The sequence below is a fragment of the Syngnathus floridae genome, chromosome 22, assembly GCF_059516105.1.
Source record: "Syngnathus floridae isolate MCC-2025c chromosome 22, RoL_Sflo_1.0, whole genome shotgun sequence".
NCBI classification, from domain to species: domain Eukaryota; kingdom Metazoa; phylum Chordata; class Actinopteri; order Syngnathiformes; family Syngnathidae; genus Syngnathus; species Syngnathus floridae.
The window spans coordinates 2,777,201-2,802,865 of record NC_142434.1 but is presented as its reverse complement, the minus strand read 5'-3'; the positions used below and the strand labels follow the sequence as shown (position 1 = coordinate 2,802,865).

At 47.8% G+C, this 25,665-nt stretch overlaps 1 protein-coding gene and 1 long non-coding RNA gene across 12 annotated transcripts in view; one reads left to right on the top strand and one right to left on the bottom strand.

Moving 5' to 3' along the window:
• Window positions 1–25,665, top strand: part of LOC148379177 (uncharacterized) — a 123,178-nt gene that overhangs the window by 27,885 nt on the left and 69,628 nt on the right. For both annotated transcript variants that reach the window (XR_015855320.1, XR_015855321.1), the window contains exon 4: window positions 8,144–8,176. This is a non-coding gene — a long non-coding RNA (uncharacterized LOC148379177). The remainder of the gene's footprint in view (window positions 1–8,143; window positions 8,177–25,665) is intronic.
• sox5 (SRY-box transcription factor 5) overlaps window positions 1–25,665 on the bottom strand; it is a 45,364-nt gene that overhangs the window by 6,938 nt on the left and 12,761 nt on the right. For 4 of the 10 annotated variants that reach the window (XM_088366500.1, XM_088366501.1, XM_088366504.1 and 1 more), the window contains exons 4-10: window positions 17,974–18,060; window positions 15,088–15,260; window positions 14,713–14,781; window positions 9,353–9,479; window positions 7,899–7,984; window positions 4,521–4,679; window positions 687–888 (exon numbers count right to left, since the gene is read on the bottom strand). In XM_088366500.1, coding sequence (XP_088222626.1) covers window positions 687–888; window positions 4,521–4,679; window positions 7,899–7,984; window positions 9,353–9,479; window positions 14,713–14,781; window positions 15,088–15,260; window positions 17,974–18,060 — 903 coding nt within the window. The remainder of the gene's footprint in view (window positions 1–686; window positions 889–4,520; window positions 4,680–7,898; window positions 7,985–9,352; window positions 9,480–14,712; window positions 14,782–15,087; window positions 15,261–17,973; window positions 18,061–25,665) is intronic. The other 6 variants (XM_088366507.1, XM_088366508.1, XM_088366509.1 and 3 more) reach the window with 4 other exon arrangements.

Sequence of the window (25,665 nt, the reverse complement as noted above, 5' to 3'; positions counted from 1 at the left end):
ACAAAACGGTGATTCATTGATGTCGTGTTTCACGTACGCGTGTGAGGGTGCATATGGTCGGGGATGATTACGCCGCCGACAATGGCGCCACTTGCAAGGAAGAGTGCTATTTTGGTCATGTGGGCCAACAGAACATCCAGGAATGTTGCATTTAAAAAAAAAATTGGCTGCGTGACTCCAGCGAGACAATTCAGATGTGCGTCATGGAAGCGTCAAGAGAAAGAAAAATCTGATTTATACATAGAAAAAAAAAGTGCACCGTATTTTCTGGACTATAAGGCGCACCGGACTATAAGGCGCACCTTCAATGAATGGTCCATTTTAAAACTGTCCTTATATAAGGCGCAGCGGACTATAAGGCGCACCATTAATGCATCATATTTTTAATCCAAATCAAATCATTCTCTATTTTATCTTTCTTATTTCAACTTCAGACGCAACAAATGAGTTTATAATCACAAAATAATGATCCATAGTCTTTTCGATTCATGATTCATAGTCTTCAGCGGGCCACTTATGATTGATTTTATGACACAATGCTTCGAGCCAGATTAAATTTAGGAATTTGGTCCATATATAAGGCGCACCGGACTATAAGGCGCACTGTCGGCTTTTGATAAAATTTTAGGTTTTTAGGTGCACCTTATAGTCCAGAAAATACGGTGTGTTCATTTATGTTGACCAACCTATTGAGCTGACTCTGGCCGGAGGTCCTCCGATGCTGGAGGGGGCGACACTGTGCTTCATGGAGCCGGCGGGGCCCAGCTTGGCAGCAGCGGCGGCAGCAGCAGCGGGGACCTGTGGGGAAGTTGGGGGGGAGTTGGGTGACTTGCTCTCGGATGCCTTAGGCTTGGCCGACAGGTTCAGTGGCTGTGCACCCTCACTGTCCTGCAAAAACCAAAACAGCACAGTGTCGCCCGCTGTGACTAGAAATTTGGGTGCGGGAGACGGACCTTCTCTCCAAATCGGGAAAATGGAGCCCATGCACAGCGATTTAAGGCAAGCCTTGCTGGACAGTTGATTCGGTGCATGCCACTGCCCAAACGCGAGGGGGACGAACGGAACATTCCGGTGCCAATCACGGACAATCACATGCAAGACAAGCAAGTCCGGTTGCAGTCGAGCCGTACATGCCGCATGCAGGCAAGGCCTTGGACAACATGCACAAAAGATGCGCTCCCTTGACCTTTGACCTCTTTCAACAAGCCGACTCATATTGTTGGGCTCGTTCTTCAAATCGACGGCCGTGACCGCGGGATCGACCTCCATCATCTCGCTATTTCTATATTTTAAGCGCTAAATGAATCAGCGTAAGACACGACCCCCACGGGGTTGTTATCACATTTGTTGCCATGGCAACGTCACCCCCCCTACTGTTGACCCAATCCAATCGGGGTGGGAGCTTCACCTGACAGGAAGCCAAGAGGTCACAGATGTAGTCCGATCATTCCGTATAATTAAAACGCCTCTACGAGAAGTTCAACCATTTCATCTTCAAATGAAATTTCATTCTCCTGGAATGGAGACATTCCGTTATTTTCCCGTGCAGTAATTAGTCTAATTGCACAATACGGTGGATTCAAGTTCCGTACTGTATCTGGTCGGGGTGGGGGGGGTATCCACTCATTAAGACCGACTTTCTCTGATTGGCACTCCTTAAGCCTTATGAGCCCCTCACAACTCAATTAAGCCCGTCCAATTAAGCCCCCCCCCCCCCATGTACTTGCATGCGAGCGCCACTTTGGCTACGCCTGTGTGCTCAGGCCTAACCGGATTGTCCTTCATTAGGTGCGTCAAGGGGGGGTTCACTAAATCACCCCCCCACTCCTCCAAAGACGTCTTCAGTGAGACAATGGGCCGAGAAGGAGGACAGGATCTTCTCAATCCTGACCCGTATTATGGTAGGCGTTTGAATATTTATTACAAATGCCTCCCGTACAGCGGATGGGGGAATTTCCTCCCCGAGCCAAGGCAAATCCCACGGTGGGAAGGTGGCCAACCTGCATTATGCCACTGTGGAGGAATTAGTTGAGACAGTCAAGCCTTGGACCCACTTGTTGTGTACGAGAGCGAGAGACATTGTTCAACAAGCTCTAAATCTTCCGAGTGTGTGTGAGGCCTCCCGAAAGCTTCTCAAAGCCTTGGAATGTGGAATTAATACAATTGCTTTTGTGTCTCTCTTGGCTGATGAAACGGGAGCGGGATTCCAGACCGTGTGTGTGCGGTTTATGATTACCACCCTAATGCATTTCGCTCGTCCGCCTTCTCCAAACTGGATGTGAGTTTTAGCGTCATATCTAATTGTATTACAATGTATTCTCGTGCGCTTGAGATTTTATTGCAATTTGCACAAAAAGCTTGAAATTGTGTGTAGAGCCGTAAAAATGTTCTTTGACTGGCCATTAGTCGTATTAAGAGTTGCCACGTGTAACTAGGCGGCGCGGGGGGGGGAGGGTTGGCCCATGAATAGCCCCCACATGATGCCGGCACTGCAATGAGTTATTTTTAAAGCAAAAAAAATTAAATGTATTTTTTTTTTTCTGTCATAGAGATTTAGGCTGCAACACTGGTATTTATATTTTAGTATATATATTTTTTTTAATTCAGAAAAGCAGGTAAACACATTAGATATTAATCATAATAATTCAAAAAATATATCTCAAAAGTCTGATGTGCTAGAATAATAATAAATAAACAAAATAATTCTTGACTAAAATTAGTTGTCCGGTGTAATTATAAATCAGAAATTGCTTCTATTTGTTAATATGCCAACCAATAGTCAGAATAACGATAAAAAAATGGTTCTCCAAAATCTCGAATTAGGTCGAATGTGTTGTCGAGATGTGTCGCCACTTTCTTGTGCTCCATATGGCGCATCCCCCGTCCACCCAAAGAGGCACTCTTGCGTATAAGGAGGCTGCACTGATTTCTGCTTGTGTCTTCTTCAACACCTGCGTGTGTGTGTTGGTGCGTGCACGTGTGTGTGCACGCCCCGGTGTCTCACCCGAGGGTAAAGCACTTAAGTGATGTGTGCCTGAATCCAAACAGCTGTGAGCAAAGGCAGGCAGCGGGTCTCTAAATGACTCCAGACCTGAGACACAACCCACGGGGGGAAAGGCACCTCTGAAATATACATGTCACTCACCCAAAGAGCGAGCGAGCAAGAGAGAGAGAGAGGAAAAGGCGGTAAAAGAGCGGATGATAGAAAGGGATGAGCACAGCGGTCACTTGGCCATTTGGGCTCCGCGGGGCCCGCCGGGGTCCAGGCGCATGTCAGATAGGTTATTACGGATTTTCCGCCACAGGCTGCAGCACTCTGGGGTCAGCCCAAGTCCATATATATGCTAATAGCGCCGTGCCGTCAGGATGTGACCCTGCTTGTTCTCATGAGAATTCTCAAGTGTGTTTTTTTTTTTAGCTGCATTCAATACTGAAGGGAAATCGGGAATATGGAGTTTACGGGGCTTGACCTCAAAGCGCACGAAGAAAAAAGAAATCACTATAGCTGACAAACATCGTAAATTGTGATTTGAAGGCACACTTGCGAGTCCTGCAGTCCAAACAGCCAGCCGATAGATTCCACAAAATCACAGCAAAGTGTTTTTAATAAGCTACACTGGTGTCTCAATTTATAAATGATCAAATTAAAATTTTTCAATACAACCTTTATTTTTAATCTCAGGAAAAGAAGAAAAATTTGCACCTATGGTGGCAGTCAATAGAAAAATAAATGTTGGCTAGCATAATGCTAACACACAATCCAAAATGCCATAGACGGGCTGGCAATATTAGCATCGGTCGTTAGAATGATTATTAATTAAGCAAACCACATTTGAATACTTAGATTCTTTATCCTCATATATCATTTTTGAGTCACCAAATAATTTTTCATAACATCCGTTGACATAATAAAACGTTCTCATCGTAGAGTGGTGCTTAGGTTTTCCGTCTAAAATCACTTTGGCCCTCTTTGTCGGAGCGAGTGTGTGTGTATTTGTGTGTGTGTTTGTACGAACGGGCCCCAAAGGCCGAGCACATATTCATTGAATTCCACTCGGGTTCCCGCCGCCGCCATCGGCCGGCCAGCTGAGAAAATGGCGCAAAGAGCAAAACGTCCACGCTGCGTCGCTCTCTGCTGACGTGCTGAGGTTTTATCAGCAAAACTTGATTATTTGAGAAGTCAAGAAGAGAAAAAAAGCGGGGGACCATGCGCACGACACATCAGGAGAAATATTTTCAGTGTTTGTGCGGTCACGCAAGAAAACGCCAACTTTTTTCCGTAATTTAAAGCAATCTTGTCGAGGCCAAGGATGCAACTCGGCCAATTTTCACTCGAGCCAAAAAAAGAACTAATTGAATTTTGGGGCTGTTCCATTCAACCAAAAATAAATAAATTTTATTTTCTGCAGGAAAACAATTATAGCCCAAAAAAATTCTACTTAATGAATTGATTGCACCTAGCGGCTTTTCCCGCGTTTACCACACAAGCACACGCTGAGATTTTTTTTTTTTTTTTTTACCTTGGTCTTGTTTGGCTGCGGGGAGCTACGGCTCTTGTCGCTCTGCGCGTGTGCGTTGGTGGGCGGGGAGTGCGTGCCCAGGTTGGCTTGGGACGCCAGGCCGTGCTGCTTGGCCCCGGGGGAGACCTGCATGGCCGCCAGCTGAGCCGCGTACAACTGCTGCAGTGTCAGGAGAAAGAGAAAAAAGAAGGGGGGGGGGGGCAACGACATGAATAAATGAATACCGCGGACAAAAAAGAAGACGAGGTCGGCTAAAAAGCTCAAGAAGAGGAGGCCATTAGTGGCCGGGCTTGTTTGTGCGACACAGAAAAGGGACGCGACTACTTTTTCCTTTGCCCCCCCTTGGGAGCGACGCTAACAGCTTCTCTGACAGGCCCCGAGATGTCCCCTGCAGGTGCACGGCGGGATATATCGAGGTCACGCCGGGCGCGTTGCTCAAGGTGACCCCTCCCACCCCCAAAAAAAGTTGAAACTGCTGGCAAACAACTTTTTTTCCTTCTTTGTTTTTATTTTGGTGAATTAAATCAGGTTTACGGATGGAACAAAAAACAGCTTGCCACCATTATCTATGTAATGTAATTAAATTGAATTATTTTAGTGAGACAAGTCGGAAGAGTCTTCAGAATCTCTTTCAAGCGATTTAATAGAAATTTCCGAGGCGCCTCTTCGATGAATTGACTTTTCTTTTTTGCAGGAATGAACAGAAGTGTGTTTTTAAAAAGATTATTATTTATTTCGGATTTTGTTTTCCGAGAGGCAGCTTTTTCTTCTTCGCCTATTTTATTTATTTTTTAATATTTTTTTTTCTGGTCTATAGTTTAACTTGAGTCCTTCTGTTGGGCTTTGGCGGCCGGCCACCGGCGTCAAACAAAGGCTGCTTTATGCAAATGGCCGCCTTTGCTATTCTCCTCCCTCTCTTCCTCCGACAGCCGCCGTAACTCGCCATCCCCATCCGCTGTCTCCGTACAGACATTTTGTCTCTCTTTTAGACAAATAAGACGAGCGAGTCAATCGAGCTGGCAAAACAGTTTGAGAGAAAGTCACATTTGAATGGCGGATTTAATCTGCTGCTTGTCACCGGCAATATTTGCTGGGAGCTCCGCAGTAGAAATAAAAAAACGCAGGTGTCGGAACTTACGGCGGGGCCGGCTCAGCTTCAATGAAGTGCTCTGTGTGGCTCGCCCCTCCCCTACCCATCGCCCTCCCACCGGCCGCACCCCCTCCTAGCCAGCGTACCACGGGCGCAATATGTGTGTGTGTCCTGCCATATTCGGACCAGTGCTTCAAAGGCCGCTTTATTTGCGGACTGAATTGAGTTCCATTACAAGGCCAGCTCCCGTCACTCAAAGCTTGCTCAATGGGCCGGCGCACAATCACACACACACACACATGTGTGCGCCACAGAGGGCACTGCCGAGCACGCCCAAAGCGTCGCCGCAACGGCGTGCATGTCAACAAACAGGAATTGACAGCGCAAAGCCTCCTGGGTGGACTGGAGGAGCACGAGCGCGGTGACACACACACACATACGCGGTGAATCAACAAATGAGAGGGGGGAAATGCAATCATAGTTGTTGGATGAGAATAAGGAATTTGAAATGTCACTCCTCAGACACGCTTGTGTGTGTATGGTGCGTTTGAACTGTGACAACCATCTCCTCGCTTTTTTTTTTTGCGTCTAATCCCCTATGAAACATGTGTGTGAGTCTCCGGTGTGAGCTGTGGTAGACAGCAGATGTTCAGTATGTATCTGAAAAACCATATTGGTGCTAAGCAACTATGTTGAACTTAGAGAAGGAGCTTCATTCAGTTCTGCGTGTTGTCATCTCAGTGGGTGGCCATTTTTTCGGCGTGCGAGATGCTCCTCGCTCAATAATCTGCGGTTTTAGTCCGATTACCAGCTCCCCCCTGCTCGCTCTTTGTCGTCAAGAGTCCGGCGGGCGCTTGAGTGAGGCGGCTATTGTTTGCGCCGACACTGAAGACCATTGTGCCCAAAAACTTCTAATGGATTCCTCTCTGTCTGTCTTTCCGTCTGTCTGTCCCGCTTCCTGACCGCTAATGTGGGCTCGTCGCGGGACGGAAATAGAAAGAAGCCGCCAAAAGAGAAAATTCTTGATACCATGTGATCATATCGGATGACGTCTCTTATCGCCCCGCCCCCTTTTCCCCCCTTCATCCGCCGGCCTGTCTGTTGTCCGCCTGTCGTCCATTCCTCCGGTGTAATCCAGGACAATATGTTCCAACATCTGCCTCTCCATATGATGCCTGACCCACGCCATTGACCCTCTTTAAGCCACGCACAAGCACACACACAATTCGCCTCTCGCTCCTCACTAAACGACTCCATTTTTTTTCCCGTGCCCCCCCCCCACACACACACACACACACACTCCTAAGTGCATTTGTATCTGCCGGTCTCGCTTGTCCTTCTCGGCCCATTTGTGTGGATAATATCAATAATATCAAGGGTCAATAAAGGGGAGGCAGATTAATACAGTCTAATGCACAATGTCACACTCGCCCCCTCCCACCCCAGATTAAGATGCTAAATGCCAACCTTGTCCACTCGCTTGCCTCGCAAAAAAAAAACTTAAGCTGCATTGAGTGTGAGAACGACCCGCAGAAAGAGCCTTAAATCGTTAGGAGATTAATAATTTTTTTTATTTTTTTCTCCAAACAGCAAAGCACTTAAAGGACACTTTCTTGGTATTATTATTATTATAGCTTTCAATGGATTCGCTTGAAAAAAAATCTCAGCAAGAGCTCACTCGACAGTCTGCATTTTGATAAACAAGATGCGATATTAGTCAGCCTTTTACGTATTTTCGCGGAATTTCGAATTCTCAAAACCGAGCCTTATTGTAAAAGTCGGACGTGGATGTATTTATAAACGGGAAAATGTATTGCGTCGCTATGGCAACCTAAAGATCAAGACTTCCTTTATCAAGTGAGATGATCCTCTCATATTTAGACTTGGTGAGCCCGGCCAAATCTCTGACAAAGCCTTAATCTCAATGTAGATGGATGGAAGATGTTTTTTTTTTTTTTTCGGGGGGGGGGGAGACAAAGCCGAGATTTTAAGTGACGGCGGAACATATGGGCTGCTAGATTGTAACAGTGATCTGAGGACAGTATCAACACACACACAAATACACACTCGGGTGAGCCCTAATGAAATCTGCGCTGGCGCTGAGAAACGTTTGCGCTGATAGAATTTCACACGGCTTTTCTATTTCTCCCCGTCGTGCCTCACATATGGGCCCGGCGGCGTGTTTGGGCTAACAGGTGCGCGGGAATCGTACGATAGCACCGCTTGACCTTACGGGGTCGCAATGTCTCGCGGGGTCATTTTTGCGGAACGGCGGTTCAAATCCATACCTGAAGCTGAAGCGGGCCCAGGCCCGGTGTGGCGGCAGCTGCCGCCGCCATTGTTGTGGGGATGAGCTGCAGAGGGTACGGGTCACCTGTCCAAAAAAAAAAAAAAAAATCATATCAGTCATACAGTCCATCCCGGTTTGACAGTATAAAATTCTGATAGCCAATAATTTATTCTTATAATAATATAATAATAATTATTAGTATATTTATTTATTTAATTAATTTTATTTATTTTTTATTTACAGGAGCGATGACCTCTCTGAAGCTCAACTTTAAAGGTAAGCTTGCATCAAATTTTACCCCCCCCCAAATTTTTAAAAGCCGACCTTCCACAAACTTTCTCTTTAACTTTCCCGTAAGCAAAAAAAAAAAAAAAAACGCAAAGCCACCACGACGGGGGTTTCACCGGTAGCTGTTAAGTCTGTCTTTTTCGCTTGCCCTCCAAACCCCGCCCCTCCCATTCTGTGCAGCTGTTAAAGCTGCCCTTTGTGTGCACGGCCCTTAATGAAAAGCTTGATTGTGTGTCTTCCTCCCTTAATACCCTCTGACAAAGAACGGCGAGGTGAGTGAGGGGGATTCTGATAAAGCGGGCGGCGCTTCTTGTCATTAAGAGCCGCCGCTGCCGCCGATTGTGCCACTTTCCTCTCGTTTTTTGTCTTGATTTTCTTTTCAAAACTGTTCTATCATCATCTGCACTGGACACTCCATTAGGTACACCTGCACTGATTCATACTGAGTAAAAAAAAAAAAAAATGGTGCACATGTTCCTAATTTTGCGACCACCCTACATCTTGTCAGGGCTGATAAATGAGGAAAAAGCGTGCAGGTGCAGATAGCTGGAATTTGTTGAAGGCGAGTGGGAGGGGGGGGGGGGTAATTGTCATGCAAATTATATTTAAATGCGTTAAATGAAGTCCCTTTAAATCCTTCTTCATCGCCACCTTTGAATGTTTTTAGGATTTGAAAGAGTACAGTCAACTTCCCATATCACTCTGATTCTAAAATATATTTCCAATAGTAAAAAAATTTCCCCTGACAAAATAGTTTTGCGTATTAACAACGCGTAGGAGCCGCTATGAATTTTTTTGCGTTTCCTATATCGCAAATGCATCGACTGTCTTGTGTGGGCTGCGTTGGAAGCCCGTTTTGGCTGCGGCCCGTGTTAATGTGAGAAGAACCTGGGGCAGGTCACATTACGCCCCCCCTCCTCCCCCCCTCTACTTTCCTCACCCCCCATGGAGCATTTTATTCCCAGCATCTCCTGGCAAGTGTCTCTTTTTCGCTCTCCCTCTTTATCGTGGTAAACAACACATTGCCACACAGCCGGAGCGTGATCGCCAAAAAAAAAAAAAGTCATGTTGCTTTTATAAATCGAAAAATAGAAGACAAACGGTCGGCGCCAAGAGTGAGGGAGATGAAGATGATTTCAAGTTTTTCTTTTCGATGCTACTCACTGCAGCCCGGTTTGTAGTTGAAGCCGGGTGGCATGAGGAAGCCCTGCTGGGCCGCCGCCGCCGCCAGGGTCCTCTGGTCCGGGGGAAAGACGGGAATCATCAGCGGCGGGAGTTGGCCCTGGACCTGCTGAGGATGGAGGGAGGGGCGGGGAGAAGGAGGACGGGGGGGGTACAAAAGACTGGTTGAAACGGTAGCATTGGTTTTCTTAAATAATCAAATAATTTATATTCATTGACATGTGATGCATTCAGGCTCTTATGGACTATTTGACATATGGAACACACACACGTAACTTAAAGACACACACACACACACTCAGCAGCTGGCCTTTTCCTTTTTTCCGATTTGAAAGATGATGTCCTTCCATTGAACGCGCTCGCAAGTATCGGCGGCGCTCTTCGGCACGCGGCCATGCGACTTCACAAGGTTTCCGTCGGATTTTAAAAGAAGAAAAAACTCCGATCGGGCGTCTTTGGCAGAGTAACCAAGAGAGAGCGAAGGAGAAGAGACGGACGGGGGAGTCAGAAAAAGAGAGAGAAGTAGGAGACAGATGGTTGCACAAAGCAGCTCGCTGCCAAAAACAACGCACAAAGGCTCGTGTGTGTGTGTGATGGACGGACGTACAGTTTTGAGATGGGAGAAAGGTGACAGAGGGACGATAAAAAAAAAAAAAAAAAAAGAAAAGACGCAAGCTGCTTCTATGGAGACGATAGGAGGCAGAAAGTGATTTTGGCCATCCCCACTTTCAAAATGGAATCTAATCGTTCCCATCATCAAAAATCATTCTTCCCTTCGATGAGTAAACGGCGGCCATTTTTACTTTGAGGTGATTAGACCTTTGACTCGGTCCCCACTTCTCCTCCAGTGTGTGCTTTGACGCCGGTGACATCCCTGAATAGGATAATAGGCAGGTAATCGCCTTCTGATGTGGAAAATGGATGTGAAATGCCGGCGCAATCATAAAGACGCGCCCGTGGTATTATTCAGTCGCATTTGAGCGATATGGCCACCTGAAGTGATTGTCGAGTAGTAAAACACTTGTGCGTTTGTGTGTGTGTCTTCCTCCCGTGTGTCGGCATGCCAGCAACACTGTAATCAAACTATCCCAGCTCAGGGGAATAGTGCTCTCTTCAAGCGGCTCCTGTTTACAACCCCCCTCGTCGCGAAAAAAAATAATAATTACACCGCCATTTTTTGGGTTAAGCATAAACCACGCGATCAGAAAGCGAGAGGCATTCCAGCGCGGCGCCCGGACAGGCCCCCCGCGGGGACGAATCACAGGCAGAACAGTTCCGCTTTGCCTTTCAGGCCTAATTGGACATATGCTGGAGTGGAGCTGGCTTGAGATACTGTAATGCGCCATAGGGAGGAGGAGATAGGAGATAGGAGACAAGGAGACATTTTTTTCGTCTTTTTCATCACCACTGAAAATATCACATAAGATCCTTAATAGCTCGTCGCTGTCCTCTGAACACACGTTTAAAAAAAATAAAAAATACTCGCTGGTGCACAATAGATGGGATTCTCCATAATGGAAGATCTAGCATGAGAGAGGAGAGAATAATTCCCAACCCATATGTTGCTGTAATAATAGTCGACTTAACAGCTGCCGGGCTGCTCAGTGGCACCAAAGTCACGTGGGTCAACAATCACCCGACGGCTTAAGTATGTGGGACTTCTTCCAAATTTCCACTTGTCCCACCCCAAACTCACCATTTCAATCACAGTAGATGACATTTATTTAGCTTAACCCGTGCTGGACTAATTGATTGATTAAAAGGAGTACCCCAAGGCTCCCCTTTAGATACCCTTATATTTAGAATGAGTTCATTAAATCAGCACATAATTAAGACGAAAATGTTTTGCCATGTGAATCTTTTGAATCAGGAGTGCTGGCCAATTCTTATTTAGGAACACAACGGAATTGTCCCCTGAAAGCGAGAGTTTGACGGGAAGGAAAAGAGCCGCTTGTGTACGAAAGCGAGGCCGCGTCTATCAGACAATCTCCACATCTTGGAATATAAAGGCGCATCTGAAAACAGCAGGCACTTTAGGGAATAGCACTCTCCTCAGCTTCACTTTCACATCAGTCCCAAAGTGAACATGAAAACCTTACAACGGCACAGACAAAAAAGAAACATCACACCGTCGTCTCTGTCGACTCTGAGCGCCATTGAGAATGAGGAGCTTTTAATCTTGCCAACCCCCCTCCCCCGCATCCAAAAGCCATCAAACAAACCGAAAAGTCGTCTGAAAGAAATACAAATGGACAAATGAGAGCCCGTCAGGAGAAAGCTTCAGCCTCTAATCAGTGTTAAATGTTTGCAAAAGGATCTGGAAAGAAAGTGAGAAGTTTCACAGGGCCACCGAGGACAGGGGGAATCGTCCTGGCGAGAGAAAGTTCTCCGCCGCGGAGAGAGTGAACAGAATGAATAAGAGAGGGAGAAGGCGGCGCGGCGCGGCGTGGCGTGGGGAGCAAGCGTCGAGAATAATTGGCAGCCGACGGAGACTGCGTTCACCACGCGCCAGGCGGCACAGCTTGAACTTAAAGCGCCGTCGCGGCATAATGAAGATGTGGCCGCTAATTAACATATGGGGTGCGAAACAGGTTGGTTGGCACGCGGCGTCCCCCCCCCCCCTAAAAAAAAAACTCCAAGGTAAAGTTATTATTGGGGAGTAATTAGCTCTGTGAAGTTAATGCGCTGAACAATAGCTGCCAGCGCCGCGCAATATGGCCCGCATCTGAGCTCGCGAAAAAAAAAAATAGCCTCCGCTAAAGTGCCAGTCCCTCAGCTAAAATCTGTTAGCCGCCATATGCTTCGGCAATTAATGCGAGACCTGGATGACCTTTTGCTGAACAGGGGAGAGAACCAATAATTAATTTGAAGCGTCTCCTAGCGCTCCATTTTGCGTACGGACGATGCTAACTCCTAGCTAACTTCCGAGTCGCTAAATTCCACCGGTCGTTGTTTAATGGGGGAAGATTAAACAATTATCCGGGCGATTGGGTCAGCTGTCTCCGGTGTGTGCGCTTCGTGTGAAAATGAATGAAAGTCTTTTTCCGAGCTGGCGGCCGCGTCGGGTCGCTCGAGCGATTGAGTTAGCAACGCAGGTTAGCCTTAATGGACAGCTTGTTAGCCGCTGTCGCCGGCGCGTCTGGCCTCTCTTAAACCAGTCAAAGCATCAGGTGGCTTGACTCATTTTACCAATTTTTTTCTCGCCCCTCCGCCCCCTATTACGCTTTCTCGTCTGAAGCGGCGAGCGAGTGCACGCTTGATGAGATGAAAGACGAGGTAGACGCGGGGAAGTTGAGACGCTCTAAACCGTCCGTTTTGCTCCGGTGACTTTTTGATTCATTAGCCGCCTGCGACTTCCTCGCCGCCTCATCCTTGTGTTTCAATACACCGTCGGCTTCGATTCTTTCGACATAAACCCCCAGACGCTCCGCAGGTGAGGCCCCTTTCATCCCCCCCCGCCGCGCTTCCCGGCACGGCGGCCACCGGGGGGAGCCTCGGAGACAAGTCGCCTAATTAGAACGAGAGAAGACGAGAGGGAGAACATGCTCACCCTTTCGAACTTAACAAGGAGGTCCCTGGCGGGGGTCGCGAGGGAAAAAAAAAAAAAAAAACACGTGTCGCCATGCGCACACATGGTTTTTGGCCTCAGAAGAATATAGCGTCTAAGAATGCACAAAGGAAGGATCATTTTACACCCGCCGGAGCTTAGAGGATAAATCTCGATTTTTGTTTAAGATTAGCGTAATGAGGGGCCGAGGGTATGGTTATGGTTACACGCATGTCTAGTCGGATTTTTAGAATCTATAGTTTAGTTAGCCTCAAGCCGAATCAAGACGTTACGGGATTAAGTATACCTCGGTTTATGACCGGCCCAAAATGGGAGGTCTGAAATGGAAACGTAGACCTCGAAGTCACACATGCAGTCTCATAATCGGATATATGAAATCGTATTGTACCTTGAGGGACTACGATTAATTAACCTCCACTGTACTCGTATGTCTGACAAGCGTTCGTCAGACATTCGACGACTTCGTAACGATGAATACGCTCGTTAAGTAGTCGTCACGCGTGTAGCTAAATTCCGAAGCTATGAAAAAAAACGTCGGGAAAATGGCCTCCTTTCACGAAGATGGGTGCCATCCTCTTGTCGTTTCTCACGAGCTTGATCGTTCGTTTCATTTCATCACCTCGTCCGAGTGGATGCTTGAAAGCATTCTTCGCGGGCCTTCGGGGGGTTCAGGCTACACATGCCCGCTACAAACGGAGACACAAGAAGGGGACAGCTGAACTTGGCCTCGTTAGGGGCAATCACAAGGGGCTTATCGCGCACATGGTGAACCTGCTGCCCTCGTTCTGGCAACCCCATTGTATTGTGCGGACAATCTGGTCATGAATGATTAAGCGCCGCGTTTTCGCCGACTCTTTGATCCCCCCCTGTTTGATCGCATCGTTTTGGAGATACGTACTCGGTCGCCCCTCTCGGATGCCTACAGCTGCCCTTCCCCCTTTGCGCCATGTGAGAGTCTATTGTTAGAGGAGGGGGGGATTGCACGGAGAGACGCTTGTTTGGGAAAAGGTTGCAAAGTCATGGGAACGGCGCGCTTTGTCTCGGCGGGGTCGTGAGGGAGTGAATCATGAGCGGACGTGTTTATAGCTACGCACACACAGCTGCGGCAAATGCACACGCCGAGGCGCGCACAATCCGAAACGTTTTTACTAACAACGCAATCGCCAGATACAAAAAAAGATGGTTGGAGAAAAAACGGGGGGAGGGGTTCTAATTGAACTCACACAAAGCAAATAAACACAAGGCCCCTTATCACGCTAACTTTGTATGGCTAACTCACGGGGGGGTTAAAAGAGGATGTGTGTGCGCTCCGTCTTGGACGGGGTGTCTCGGTCGATACAAAGCGGGTCTTTCTCAGCTCAAAATTCAGTGTCCTCTGCCTTTAGAAAAGCCCGGGCTATTAGTTCCGAGCCACCTGGACCAACATAGAGGCTCCACTGTCGCACCCAAAAAAAAAAAAAAAAAAAAAAAGGACAATACTTCCATTTTTTGAAGTCGCTTTAGCTCAGTCCCGCTTGGATTTGTACAAGACATCTGCCCCGCTAATATATAGAGAGATTTGGAATAATACCGACTGAAGAAAAAACAATAAGTGATGATGGTATTAATACGATTACCGATCGGTACTATAAAAAAAAAAGCTGAGTCATCGCTCTAATTTGGCTCGTAGCTGAGCTAAACTACAAAATGACCTTCCACGCACGCATTTGTGCTGACTCACACGTTATGAAACATACATAAAGCGACATCTACACACACACACACCCGGCCTTACCTGTATTTGTTGCTGCAGGAGGTTGATTTTGTGCTGCTGCTGCAGGAGCTGCTGCTGTTGCCGGGCAATCTGAGGGGACCCGAAAAATGGGACATTATTCGAATATACTCAACATAGGTCTCGGAGGCCCCGGCTTGCACGACAGAGGCGATGAAATATTAAAAAAAAAAAAAACGAGCTCATCTGGTCTCAGCTCGCAGCCAAAGGGTCAGCTCTGTCGCGTTGACACACTTAGTGACACAAGTCCATCTGCCAATATTGTTGTGTCGAGACACACACTATAAACTGTCAAAACTGGAGCAGGAACATCTCGACTTTACTCTCAAATATTAGAATGGGTGTTTCCCCAGCTATTGTTGTGGAGCGATGGCGTACCTGGTCCTGCTGTTGCTTGGCCAGCTCCATCTGCTGCCTCTGTTTCTCCATCTGCGAGGCGGCCAGCTTCTTCTGCTCCTCGTGGGCCGCCAGGAGCTGCTCCCTCAGGCTGCTCAGCTGGCCGATCATGCCCATGAGTTGGCGCTCTTTCTCCGCCAGGCTGTCCGGTGTACCTAGATAAGGTGCGAAAAATAAGGAGGGAGGGTTGATTGGGGGTCCGCCGAGAGAAATTGAAAGTTCATTCAAGCTCGGCATGAATAGAACGCACGGATGTCTTCTATCCGGAGGCCAGAGATGATTGTGGGAGTCGGGTCAGAAAGGGCAAGGAACAACAAAGTAGTGCAAAGCAGCGGCTTGTTGCTTCGTGTAATATACGACCGCTTTGGGCCTTTGGGGTCCCTTGGACGGAAGGTGTGTTGTAAAACCAGATGTTGACTCATTTTTTTTTTTCCCCTTCTTTCTGGACGATTACTGCCGAGCACATCCATCATTGTCTTTATTGCGTGATTTCCATTTGGAAGTGGAAACATTTGTCAGCAGGTTACGCAAACGCAAAATCGGCTCTAGTCGAAGAAAAAAAATCGTAACTTCTAAGAACAATAGGGGCTGAGCTTTTTGGATGTGTGTGTGTGTGTCAGCGAGAGAAAGAAAGTGTGTCTGGTCTGTGTTTACCCTGCAGTCAACCCGCCTTCTGCTCACATTTAGCATGGCCTGACCTTTAACCCCTCAGATCCTGACATACCAGCTCCATTACACACAGACACACACATACACGACGACGTTTTCCAAACACACCCGCCGCACGAGGCCTAAATCATTCAACAGGATGTCGTTAAAGGAGAAGCACAATCAGCGCGGGGGTCCTCACCGCGTCTGCTCGTGAAGCTTTGCGTGTGTGACCACCACTACAATCGGCCATTGTTCCTCAGCCGCTACCTTAAAGAGAGCCGCATTCCTGGACCAGTCAAACCAGATGACGGCCGGAGAAAATGGGGGGGGGGGGTAAAGAAGAAAGACGGGTGGAATAGAGGTGAAGACAATATGCTACACGGATCCTGACCCGGCCTTTGACCGCCACGGGAAGGTGAGAGTCGTTCATTTGTCCTCTCGGTTGGTAGTCGCGAGACCCCGCCCCCCCTCGACATCCAGCCACCCCTTTGCTCAGTCTATCCATTGGCCAACAATGAACAATAAAGGCAACTGTCGGCAGCGCTGGCTGCTGGAAAAATAAACAGGCCGCTGTCCGAACGCACAGAACCACCTTTGTAAAGCCACAGAGACGTGTGTGTGTGTGTGTGTCGTCCAAGCTGACCAAGACAAGAAAGGGTCCAGTGTTAAAAAACTGTTCAAGTCGAAGGGAGGCTTGAAGTGAGAGAGGATAACTTAAAGGGTACCGGGGTGGGGGTAGGGGGGTCGTAAAGGTGAAACGATGGATCAAAGGAGGCTTTCTTGTCCCGGGGGGTCAAACACACACATGCACACACTTCCACGCTCATGCCCCGAACGCAAACACGCTTAAAATCGTACATAAACATTGGCGGAAAAAAAAAACGTGTGTGAAGATGAAGCTGCTTCTTTCTTCCCTTCGTCAGATGCGAAGCTTTAATCAGTAGACCGGAGCAGACGGAGAGACAAAGTCCCCCCCCCACCCCCACCCCGTATCCCGTCTTTTCTACAACTCCCCCGACTCCTCACATCAGCTTGTTTCTTCAGCTGCCGCGCGGAAGAATCGATCATCGGATTCGCCCCAGTGATTATTATAACCCCAAACTCTCGACGTAATTTCGTAACGATCCTTGTCGCGGTAGCTAATTGAGGACCACGCCGTCCCACCCACGAGGAAGAAAAGAGACCGAGACGGAAGCAAAAAAAGGTCCGGAAGATGATAGCGTGAAGCAAGCAACCCAGTTAGTGTAAATAAGTAAATTACGCTGATTAGCTTGATTCAAACAACATGGCAGAGCGTAACTTTGTTTTCCAATCGACAAAGCCTGATACGATTTAGCCGCAAAAAACTTCTATATCATGTCTTTGCCGTTTAGGCTGTACCTAATGAAGTGTCCAGTTAGGGTCTTACATAAAAGATATGGTCGAGAGACCAAAATATGGACTCGTGATTTTGCCTCCCCCCCTCAGCTGTTGGTGTGTAGGACAAACGTGGAAATGTCAGCTCAGCGGGGAGCTGGAGAAAAAAAAAAAAACTAGACGGAGGGTTGATCAATGAAGCACACCCTCGCGACGGTGACTCTTTGATTACATATCTGGCTTCCTAACGAAACACCGGCGAACGTTTCTCGTCTCGTTTCTTTGCTTCCTGCATATTCTCGTCCCCTTACGACCCTTTGCGCTACTCTTGTGGTTGTTAACAAAAGTTGGATAAGTGTTTTTTAATAATGGACGTTTTTTTTTACCATTCCGTAGAATCAGATCCTTATATGGGCAACAGGACCTTGTTCCATGCCCTTATATGGGCAAAGGAGTCAGGTTAATATCCTTATATGGTATTAGAGGGTTGTTCGTATATGGTAACGGGAAAAGTATTCATCCTCTCATATAAGTGTCTTTTGTTTTTTCATGACGTTTTATGGATAAAGGTTTCGATGTCCTTTTATGGGCACAACAGGAAGATGTATTTTGCGACTGTGCTTTGTCTTTCGGGTGTTCACACTCGTTAAGAAGCATCGCAATTAATTGTAACGCAAAAGGATTTCCGATGAAAAATGAAACCTGCATTTAAAGTTTCCGGGGAATATTTTTTTTTTTTGCACAAAAGGACTTTTTGTTGCTCATCCTGCCATTAATATGTTCTCAGAGTCCTTCTGAGTCAGAGTCGTCATGAGTCAGTTCTTTTATGACTCGGGTGTGAAGTCGCACGACGTAACCTACCTTTAATTTCGCCAATGTGCCCTGAGCCCATGGCCAAAAGTTTGTCCTTCCAGTCCTTTGACAACAGCCTCTCAATGCTGGGAGCTTCTGTTCAGTGCGATGAAGGACACAAGGGAGGGAGGGGGGGGAGAGGGAGGGAGGGAGATTTAGTTGGCTGGCCAATATGACAATAAAGCACCTTTAAAGTCCATTTACTGTAATAAAGGCGGCAGCGGCTCAGCCTAATGGCCGCATCAGCGGGAGCAAAGTGAGAGAGAGAGAGAGCGATGCTGATAATCGAGCGAGAGGAAACCCGAGGAACAAAAACAAATGCGCGAGAGCGGGGAAAAATAGCGGCGCAAGACAAAGCGAGAGACAAGTGGAGCGTGCGGGGAGAGGAAGTGCGAGAGGCTTTTTGCCTCTCACCTGCTGCTAGAGAATCATTAGCCCCGTGGGCCCTGAGACAAAGAGGGCCTTAATGCACCCGCCACAATGGACACATTATCAGCCGGCCGTTTTGTTTCTCCGCAGAGCCGAGCTTGCGTGAGCGCACAAAGACGCCGGCCGCACTGAAAAAGGCGCCGTAACTGAAGGACCACCGGATTGGAAAGTTCGATTTTGCTCACAACAACATAAAGCGCAAAAAAAGTTTGGGCTCGATATGCATATATATTAGAGTTGTGATAATCCGTAATGCAAATGTTATTTACCAGGAGCCATCTGCACTTGGGATGGAAGGTCTTACCACCGAGGGGAGCTTCTTAACATTATGGGGTGTACACACACACACACGTAATGCATAAGAAACCACAAAACAAACACACGCTTTCTTCTTTAGTACGTAAATATGACTACGCCGTGCAGACAGATGAGTCAAAAGTTTATTTGCCCTCGGATTATCTCTGCCCTACCACCTCATAAAGTGGAATGACAGATGTCAATGTCAAATTGCCTTCTGTACATTTTCTGTAATGTCGATTTGAAATGGAAAGTTTTCAAAAAACGATTATTTACATCATCGCTTCGGTAGCATCGTCCAACTTGCAAAGGTATGACAACACACACATGCACCGGAGCGTGTCCTACATACTGCAGCAACGTCCCTAGAGACCTGAATCAGCTCCTTCTCCGCCGACTTAGTCCAAGCCGCTATTTCAACTCGACGCCATTGCCCGACGGAGGGAGAAGAAGCGCACTGGCGTGTTTGCCGCCCTCTCTTGACAGCTGTCTCAGCATCACCCCCAACAGGTGCTATTAGCCCCCGGTGCTCGCCCGCTCAGCCCTCCCTCCCTCCTCTCGCTCGACAATGACAGAGGCTTTTAAGCCAAAGAGCTTTGACAAGTGAGAGGGAACAACAAATGGCAGCGAGGGTCCGTTTGCCCCACTCGCTCTCTCTCTCTCTGCCTCGCTTGTCTCCATCTCTAGTTAGTATTTTTATTTATTAACAGGGCTGCAGCCATTGTCCCAAGTGACAGGCCGGGGACCACTTTAACTATTAATAAAAAGCCAAGAGGCGCTTTCATTGTGCAGAGGATGGCAAAAAAGGGAACGAGGACAGGAGGAGATGAGGCGAAGAGGCTGGCCCATGTTGATTGACGATGGGGACCCGGCACGGAATGAACCCACGCTGACCCCTGATCCAAAAATGGACTGTACAGAAGTGTGTGTGACCTCCCGTCCCCAATCGGTATCAAAATAAAAATCCCCTACGTTCATTTTTTGTCATTTTAGACACTTTCAAGTTCTTTTTCATTCGAGGCTCGAATTGAGCTCGACCGTCGGTTGCCGGGAACCGCATGGTGTAAAAAAAAAAACAGCGCAACACTTTCCACAACCAAAAAAAAGAGAACTCCCTTTTTTTCTTTTTTTTTGTGACGTCGAGCCTGAGTGTGAGGTCAGCGCCGTTTGTGCCCACGCTGGGGTGTGGGCCTTACTCGGGTGCGGTTTTGGGAGGATACCTGGCTTCAAAAATAACGGGAGAAATGATTTTTGTTTATGTTGTGTATGTGTACTATATAAATATGAAAGTGAGCGAGAAAGGAGCGGTGCCATCTCTCGTTTCTCTTTCACACTTTGTATTGTTCGCTCACTTTTTTTTTTTTTTTGCCCTGAGTCACCACAAGTGGCCAGCTCCGTTTTTCCCATTATCTCATATTTGTGAAAGAGGGGGAGTGGGACTGGTGAGGTGGAGGTGGAATGATGGAGGAGGGGGATGTGGAAAGAGAGTGAAAAAAGAGCGAGTCCGGGCCCTCGGGTGCACAACAAAGGGGCCTCTGTGCCAGCGCCAGACCCAGCCGGGTTCTGAGGAAGACGGAGGATGAAGACGGAGGAGGAGGCGGAGGGTCCACAGGAAAAAGGCCCTGGCTTTGGACCCCCACCCCTGCAAAAAAGGGGGAGAAAAAAAAAAACAGGCTCCACATTGACTTGCCTTGGCAGGCAAGATGAGGTTCTGACTACCCCACCTCCGCGCCACTCCTCCTCCTGCCACTTCCTTCTTCATCCTCCCTCACCGCCTTCCTGAGCAGAGCAGGGGTCAACGTTGAATAAGCAATTATACAAGCGGCGGCGGCGTTTGTCTAGCCCCCCCCCTCTCCCCTCGAACACTGAAGTATTGAGACGGCGGCGCGAATGTGACAAGAGGCAGACAGAGTATGTTTACGTATGATGGCGCGATTAGATTAAGAACCCAGTTAGGGCGAGACCTAAATCTTAGCCACTGTCATGTTGTTAACCGGTTAAGTGTGTTATCTTAACCAGGTTAAAGACTAAATCAGAGCGAGCGGCTGTGGTGGGTGCACACCATTTTATTTTTCCTGGATTGGATCTGCATTCTGGATGCTTGTAGCCGTCGTCTTCCGACTGAAACATTTGCTTTGCAGTCTGGCTACCCCCCCTCCCCCCTTCCCCCACACACCCAACGCCTTCCAATGGGCTCCCTTACGAAATGATGATGATGTTGTTATTTTGATGATCAATTCATGTTTGGTTGAGCTGGTCCATGTGTCTGGACACATTTCCATTGATTCCCTCTAATGGCGGTCCAAATGGCTTTGCCAAGATGGAGGGGGGGGTGGTAAGGAAGAGAAAAGGGGGGGCGCCAGAATAGAGCACTTGGAGAGGGAGAACAGACGTAGCGCAAAAAGCTTTTTGTCCACCTTTGTGAGGTGAGCAGCTCGCAGTACCAATTAATGTCTTGTTGTTGTTGGGGGGGGGGGGGGGCGAGCGGCCCTTGGCAACAGTCGCCACGACGGCGGGGCCCCTGAGTAAACATCAAGAATCCCTCCGTCTTACTTTCCGACTCCCACTGAAGCCGATGGGCGCGAGACACAAGAGCATCCCGTGAAGTCCTCCCCCTCGGTCATCCAAGTTTTGAGTCATAATTGGGCGCCAAGTTTAGTTATTAATAAAAAAAGCGCTTGGCAGGCACCAAGGGGGGCGGGGGGGGGGGGGGACACCAGGAAGCCCATACGCTAAAACTGGCTTTCGAAGTAAGCATCTTAGACATCACTCGTTAAGCCACGCCCCTTTGCAAGCATCTTACTGACATCACTCATTAAGCCACGCCCCTTTGACGACACAAAGCTCAGTTAGGCGCACAGTTCTTGTGAATTCTAGCATGAGACGCTAATGCTAATCGTTGCCTCCAGTCAAAATCAAGCAGCTCTGCTTGACATGCGGCTTGATTGCTCATTTTTAAAAAGTTACTTTCTCGTAATATGTCAACTTCGTTTTCTATATCTTGCAAATCACACCAGCGCTAATATTAGCGACTCGGTCTCGCTAGCCCTTTAAATGTGACGTTGGCGGCGGCGGCGGGGAAAGTGAAAATTTCAGAAGGTGTCAGTCAACAATTTAATAAATTGAAAATGCATTTATCTGCACACAGAGAGTTGTGCCCTTCACTCGGCTTGCCTTTGCCTAACAGATGGTGTTGTGGGTGCTTATGTCCAATTTGATTTGAACCAAACGCGCAGCCAATTCTGATACTGGCATGAAATCTCGGAGAGCCCGATCGGCGCACACGCACGCGCACACGCCCGCGCACGCACTGGCAGTCGGAAATAGCAGCGGCGAGGGCGCGACATTGCGAAAGAACGATGAAGGGCAAAAAATATAAAAAATCTGGAGCGACATTCGAGAAAGTCCACGGCTAACTTTGCGGCGACAAACATTTTTCCCTTCCTCGCATTTGTTTTTTTTCCCCCAGCCAAGCCGATTCAAATTAGCGATGCTATCTCTCATGTTTTTACAAGGGAGGCAAAATGTTCCGTTCACACACTCGCCGGCGCACACGGCCCATTTTGCCAATTACCGCCGAATATCAAGATATCATTGAAACGTTCTGTGCTCGACTTACTCGGACTTGGACCCCGAACAGCTAAAGTTTAATTTTGTGGACAAATACTATTGCGAGGTGATGCGGGGTTACCATGGTGCCCACAGGTATAATTTGTCCATTCTTAACTTAATATCAAATAGTCAAACTGTTACGTATTTCAACTCTCGTCTAAATCCCGTCGGAAAAAAATTCCGATGGCTTCACCTGAGGTGACAATGTAATAGTCTGGACATTCTATTAAGGCACGCACATCTCTTCCTGTCAAACACATCTTGTTAAAGTAGGCCGAGGCGTGCATGCGTACACACGCGTGTGTATGTGTGTGTGTAGCTCAGGCCGCTGTAATGGAAAATGACACTTGCAATCTGTCTTGTGGCAATAACCCCTCTTCAGTGCTCTTGTCTCCACTCTTCACGTGCACGGACACACACACACACACACACGCTGTCACACTGCAATGGCCCGCGGGCCGTCCTTGTCACTGCTCGGCTTTATTGCATCACTTTAACGTGACAACAAAAGAAGACATTGTGTGTGTTGGGCCCTGACGTGTATGGGGGGGGGGGGGGTATGGACGGAGTCGGCATTAGCAAGACAAGAGACCGACGGCGCTAACGCGCACGCACGCTCGCGTTTTCTCTAGCGAGTCGTGACATTTTTCGTCTGCCTGTCAAAAGCGATGGCGAAGAGACGGACAAGCGCAGCAAGAAGCTCTTGACACAATTGTGCGGATTTGCATTGAGGCCTTGATTTGAGATATTTCATCCTAGTGAGAGTTGGATGGAGTTATTTGCAGCTATTGTGGTCTGGAATTTTTTTTTTGTGTCGCTCCCTCTCAGCTTGTGTTTGTCCCATCAGACAAAAATGCCTTGTAAAGTCTTAAAGAAAAAAAAAGGGCGGTATTGTCCCGCTTCAAGATAAGAGCGACGGGCATGTGAGAACCATTAGACCGACGGCAATGAGTCCAAACAGCGCAGGAATGCTGGGCTGACTAGCATGTGTGTGCTCTGAGCTTTTTTTTTTTTTTTTTGCCGTGTTATTTACATGGGAAGATGACATTTTATAGGTGACGGGAAGAAGCCAGGGTGATGGCAAAGCGGCTTCCAGCTCACTGAAGCCATCTGTAGCTAATGAAAAGGTAGATGGGGACAGAATTGAAATTGTATGCTATATTTTTAACATCCACCATTTTTTTGTTGTTGATTTCCTCCCAAACAAGTGTCCAGTTGTGTGAGCGAGCGAGCGCGGCTTCTTGAAAACCAGATCACAAGACTGTCCAGTGAGGGGGGGACTTCCAATGCACGCACTCACAAGACTTTTGTCCAAAAAAGTGCAAAAAAAAATTGTTGGAATGTAGCGGAAAAGTCGAGCGTGGCATTTTGAATTGCAAATATTTGCGGTTCAGGGGAAGGTAAATCGAATTAATAGAAATTAATCGGTTCCCAGAAAGTTGATTAAAGTTAATATTAAGAGATTTAAAAACAAATTTGAACATTTTTATTTAATTTTACCTCTCTTTTTTTAATTAATTACATTATTTAAAATTAAATACATTTGACCATTTATTTAAAATGTGTATTTTAATGTTTGAAAAGTTATCATTTTATACTCTTTTTTTTCCCAATATTTTATTCCGATTTTATTTTTGCATCATCCGACACTAAGGAAATCACAGATGTGCCTAATATCGCGATTTAATGATTTATTTTATTTCCGTACACTGCCATGATGAATTGTTCATCGGCGCGATCGTAAACAAGGGGACCTCGACTGTGCGTTAATGATCAGCGAGGTATCATGTCACACTCTGCCACTGCGGTGTTTTGGAAAGGCAACACAAAAACCCCACCTGGGTTACAAGCGAGACTGGCGTGCAGCAGCTGATTTGCTCCGTCGGTGTAACAATGAGCCAAGAGGACCTGCATGTGTGTGTGCATGTGTGTGTGTGTGTGTGTGTGACAGTTCCAGCCCCAAACTGACTGGCATCTGGCGGCGGCAGTTGTTTTAACAGCTGAGCTGACAACATTAATCCAAACGCACCCAAATCAAAAGGAGACAACACCTGTTCACTGCTCCTGAGCCCAGCCAGGGAAGAGGAGGGTGAGGAGGTAGGGAGGACAGGGGGGGGAGGCAAGCCGGAGAGAGCGCAACTGGCAAGAGGAGTGACGGCTGGGATCAGAAAGGAGGAGATGGAAGGACAACAATCACTCCACACTTGAGGGGAGGATGGGGGAGACTCGAGGTTCTTGTCTCCCAACATCTGGCTCAAATAACGCCTGGGCGACACCCCCCGCGGCCCCGCCCCGACAACACCAGCATCTTGTGGGTGCCGCCCTCTGACCCCCCCGGCCAGGGGTTAATTTGTGTTCGGACCCCGTGGCTTCAAAGATGCTCGATGGAGTCGTGGTGGACCGCTCGGCTGACTTGTTGCCGCCCCCCCGCACACTCGAGCCGTTTCAATATCCCTCCCCCCCTTATCAAGTAAACCGACGGATAAAGTTTGGTGCAGCAAACTCATTAACCTTGAAGCTATTATGCACCCCCCCAAAAGGAAAACATTCCTCTGTGTCTCTCCATGGTAATGGGGGGACGGCAAAGGGGGGGGCGGAGTTATAAGCGACAGACAGGCGAAGGAAAACAACAACAGAGAAAAGTTTCGACGAGATAAATCGCGGATTCCCTTTGATTTGATTGGAAGACGAGTCGGTGAATGCAAGTGAATGGAGAGGGAGTTAGGCGGGGGGGAGGGAGGGGGGGACTCCGCCAGGGGGGGGGGGCCTGTCAATTATTTCGGGATCTGTGTGACAGGCGTCTTTTGTGCGGGACACCCTGACATCCACTTGCTTGGAAACACATTCATACCATCTGAGGTGATGCACAAAATACACATATTGACCCCACCTGGCTGGTCACCAGAAATGACCACACACACACAGATACACACAAACACACACACACATACTCAGCATGCTGCAGGACACTCACACTGTGACTCGTCCACAATAGCCAAGCTTGGAAGCCTTGGCTGATTCATGAACCTCAAGCCTTTGTCCTTAACTTAATGCCACGCCGGGAGGCACACACACACACACACACATTCGGACGGACCATCAGGAAAACCACGGGACCCTCTCTCCTCTCTCTAAGCCCCTTTATTCTTCTGTATCGGACAAAAGCTGTGCCACTGCTTTATCCCAACACACACACACGCGGACATACACACTATTCATCTCCTCGATATCGCTCATCTAGATGGAATACCGGTTTGAAACGCTTTCGAGTGAAGCAATATCGAATTGTCTTGGAATTGACACCGAAATAATCTGGGCTCGTGTATTTTCAGCCACAAATTGTCGCGAGTTTAAAAAGTTGGA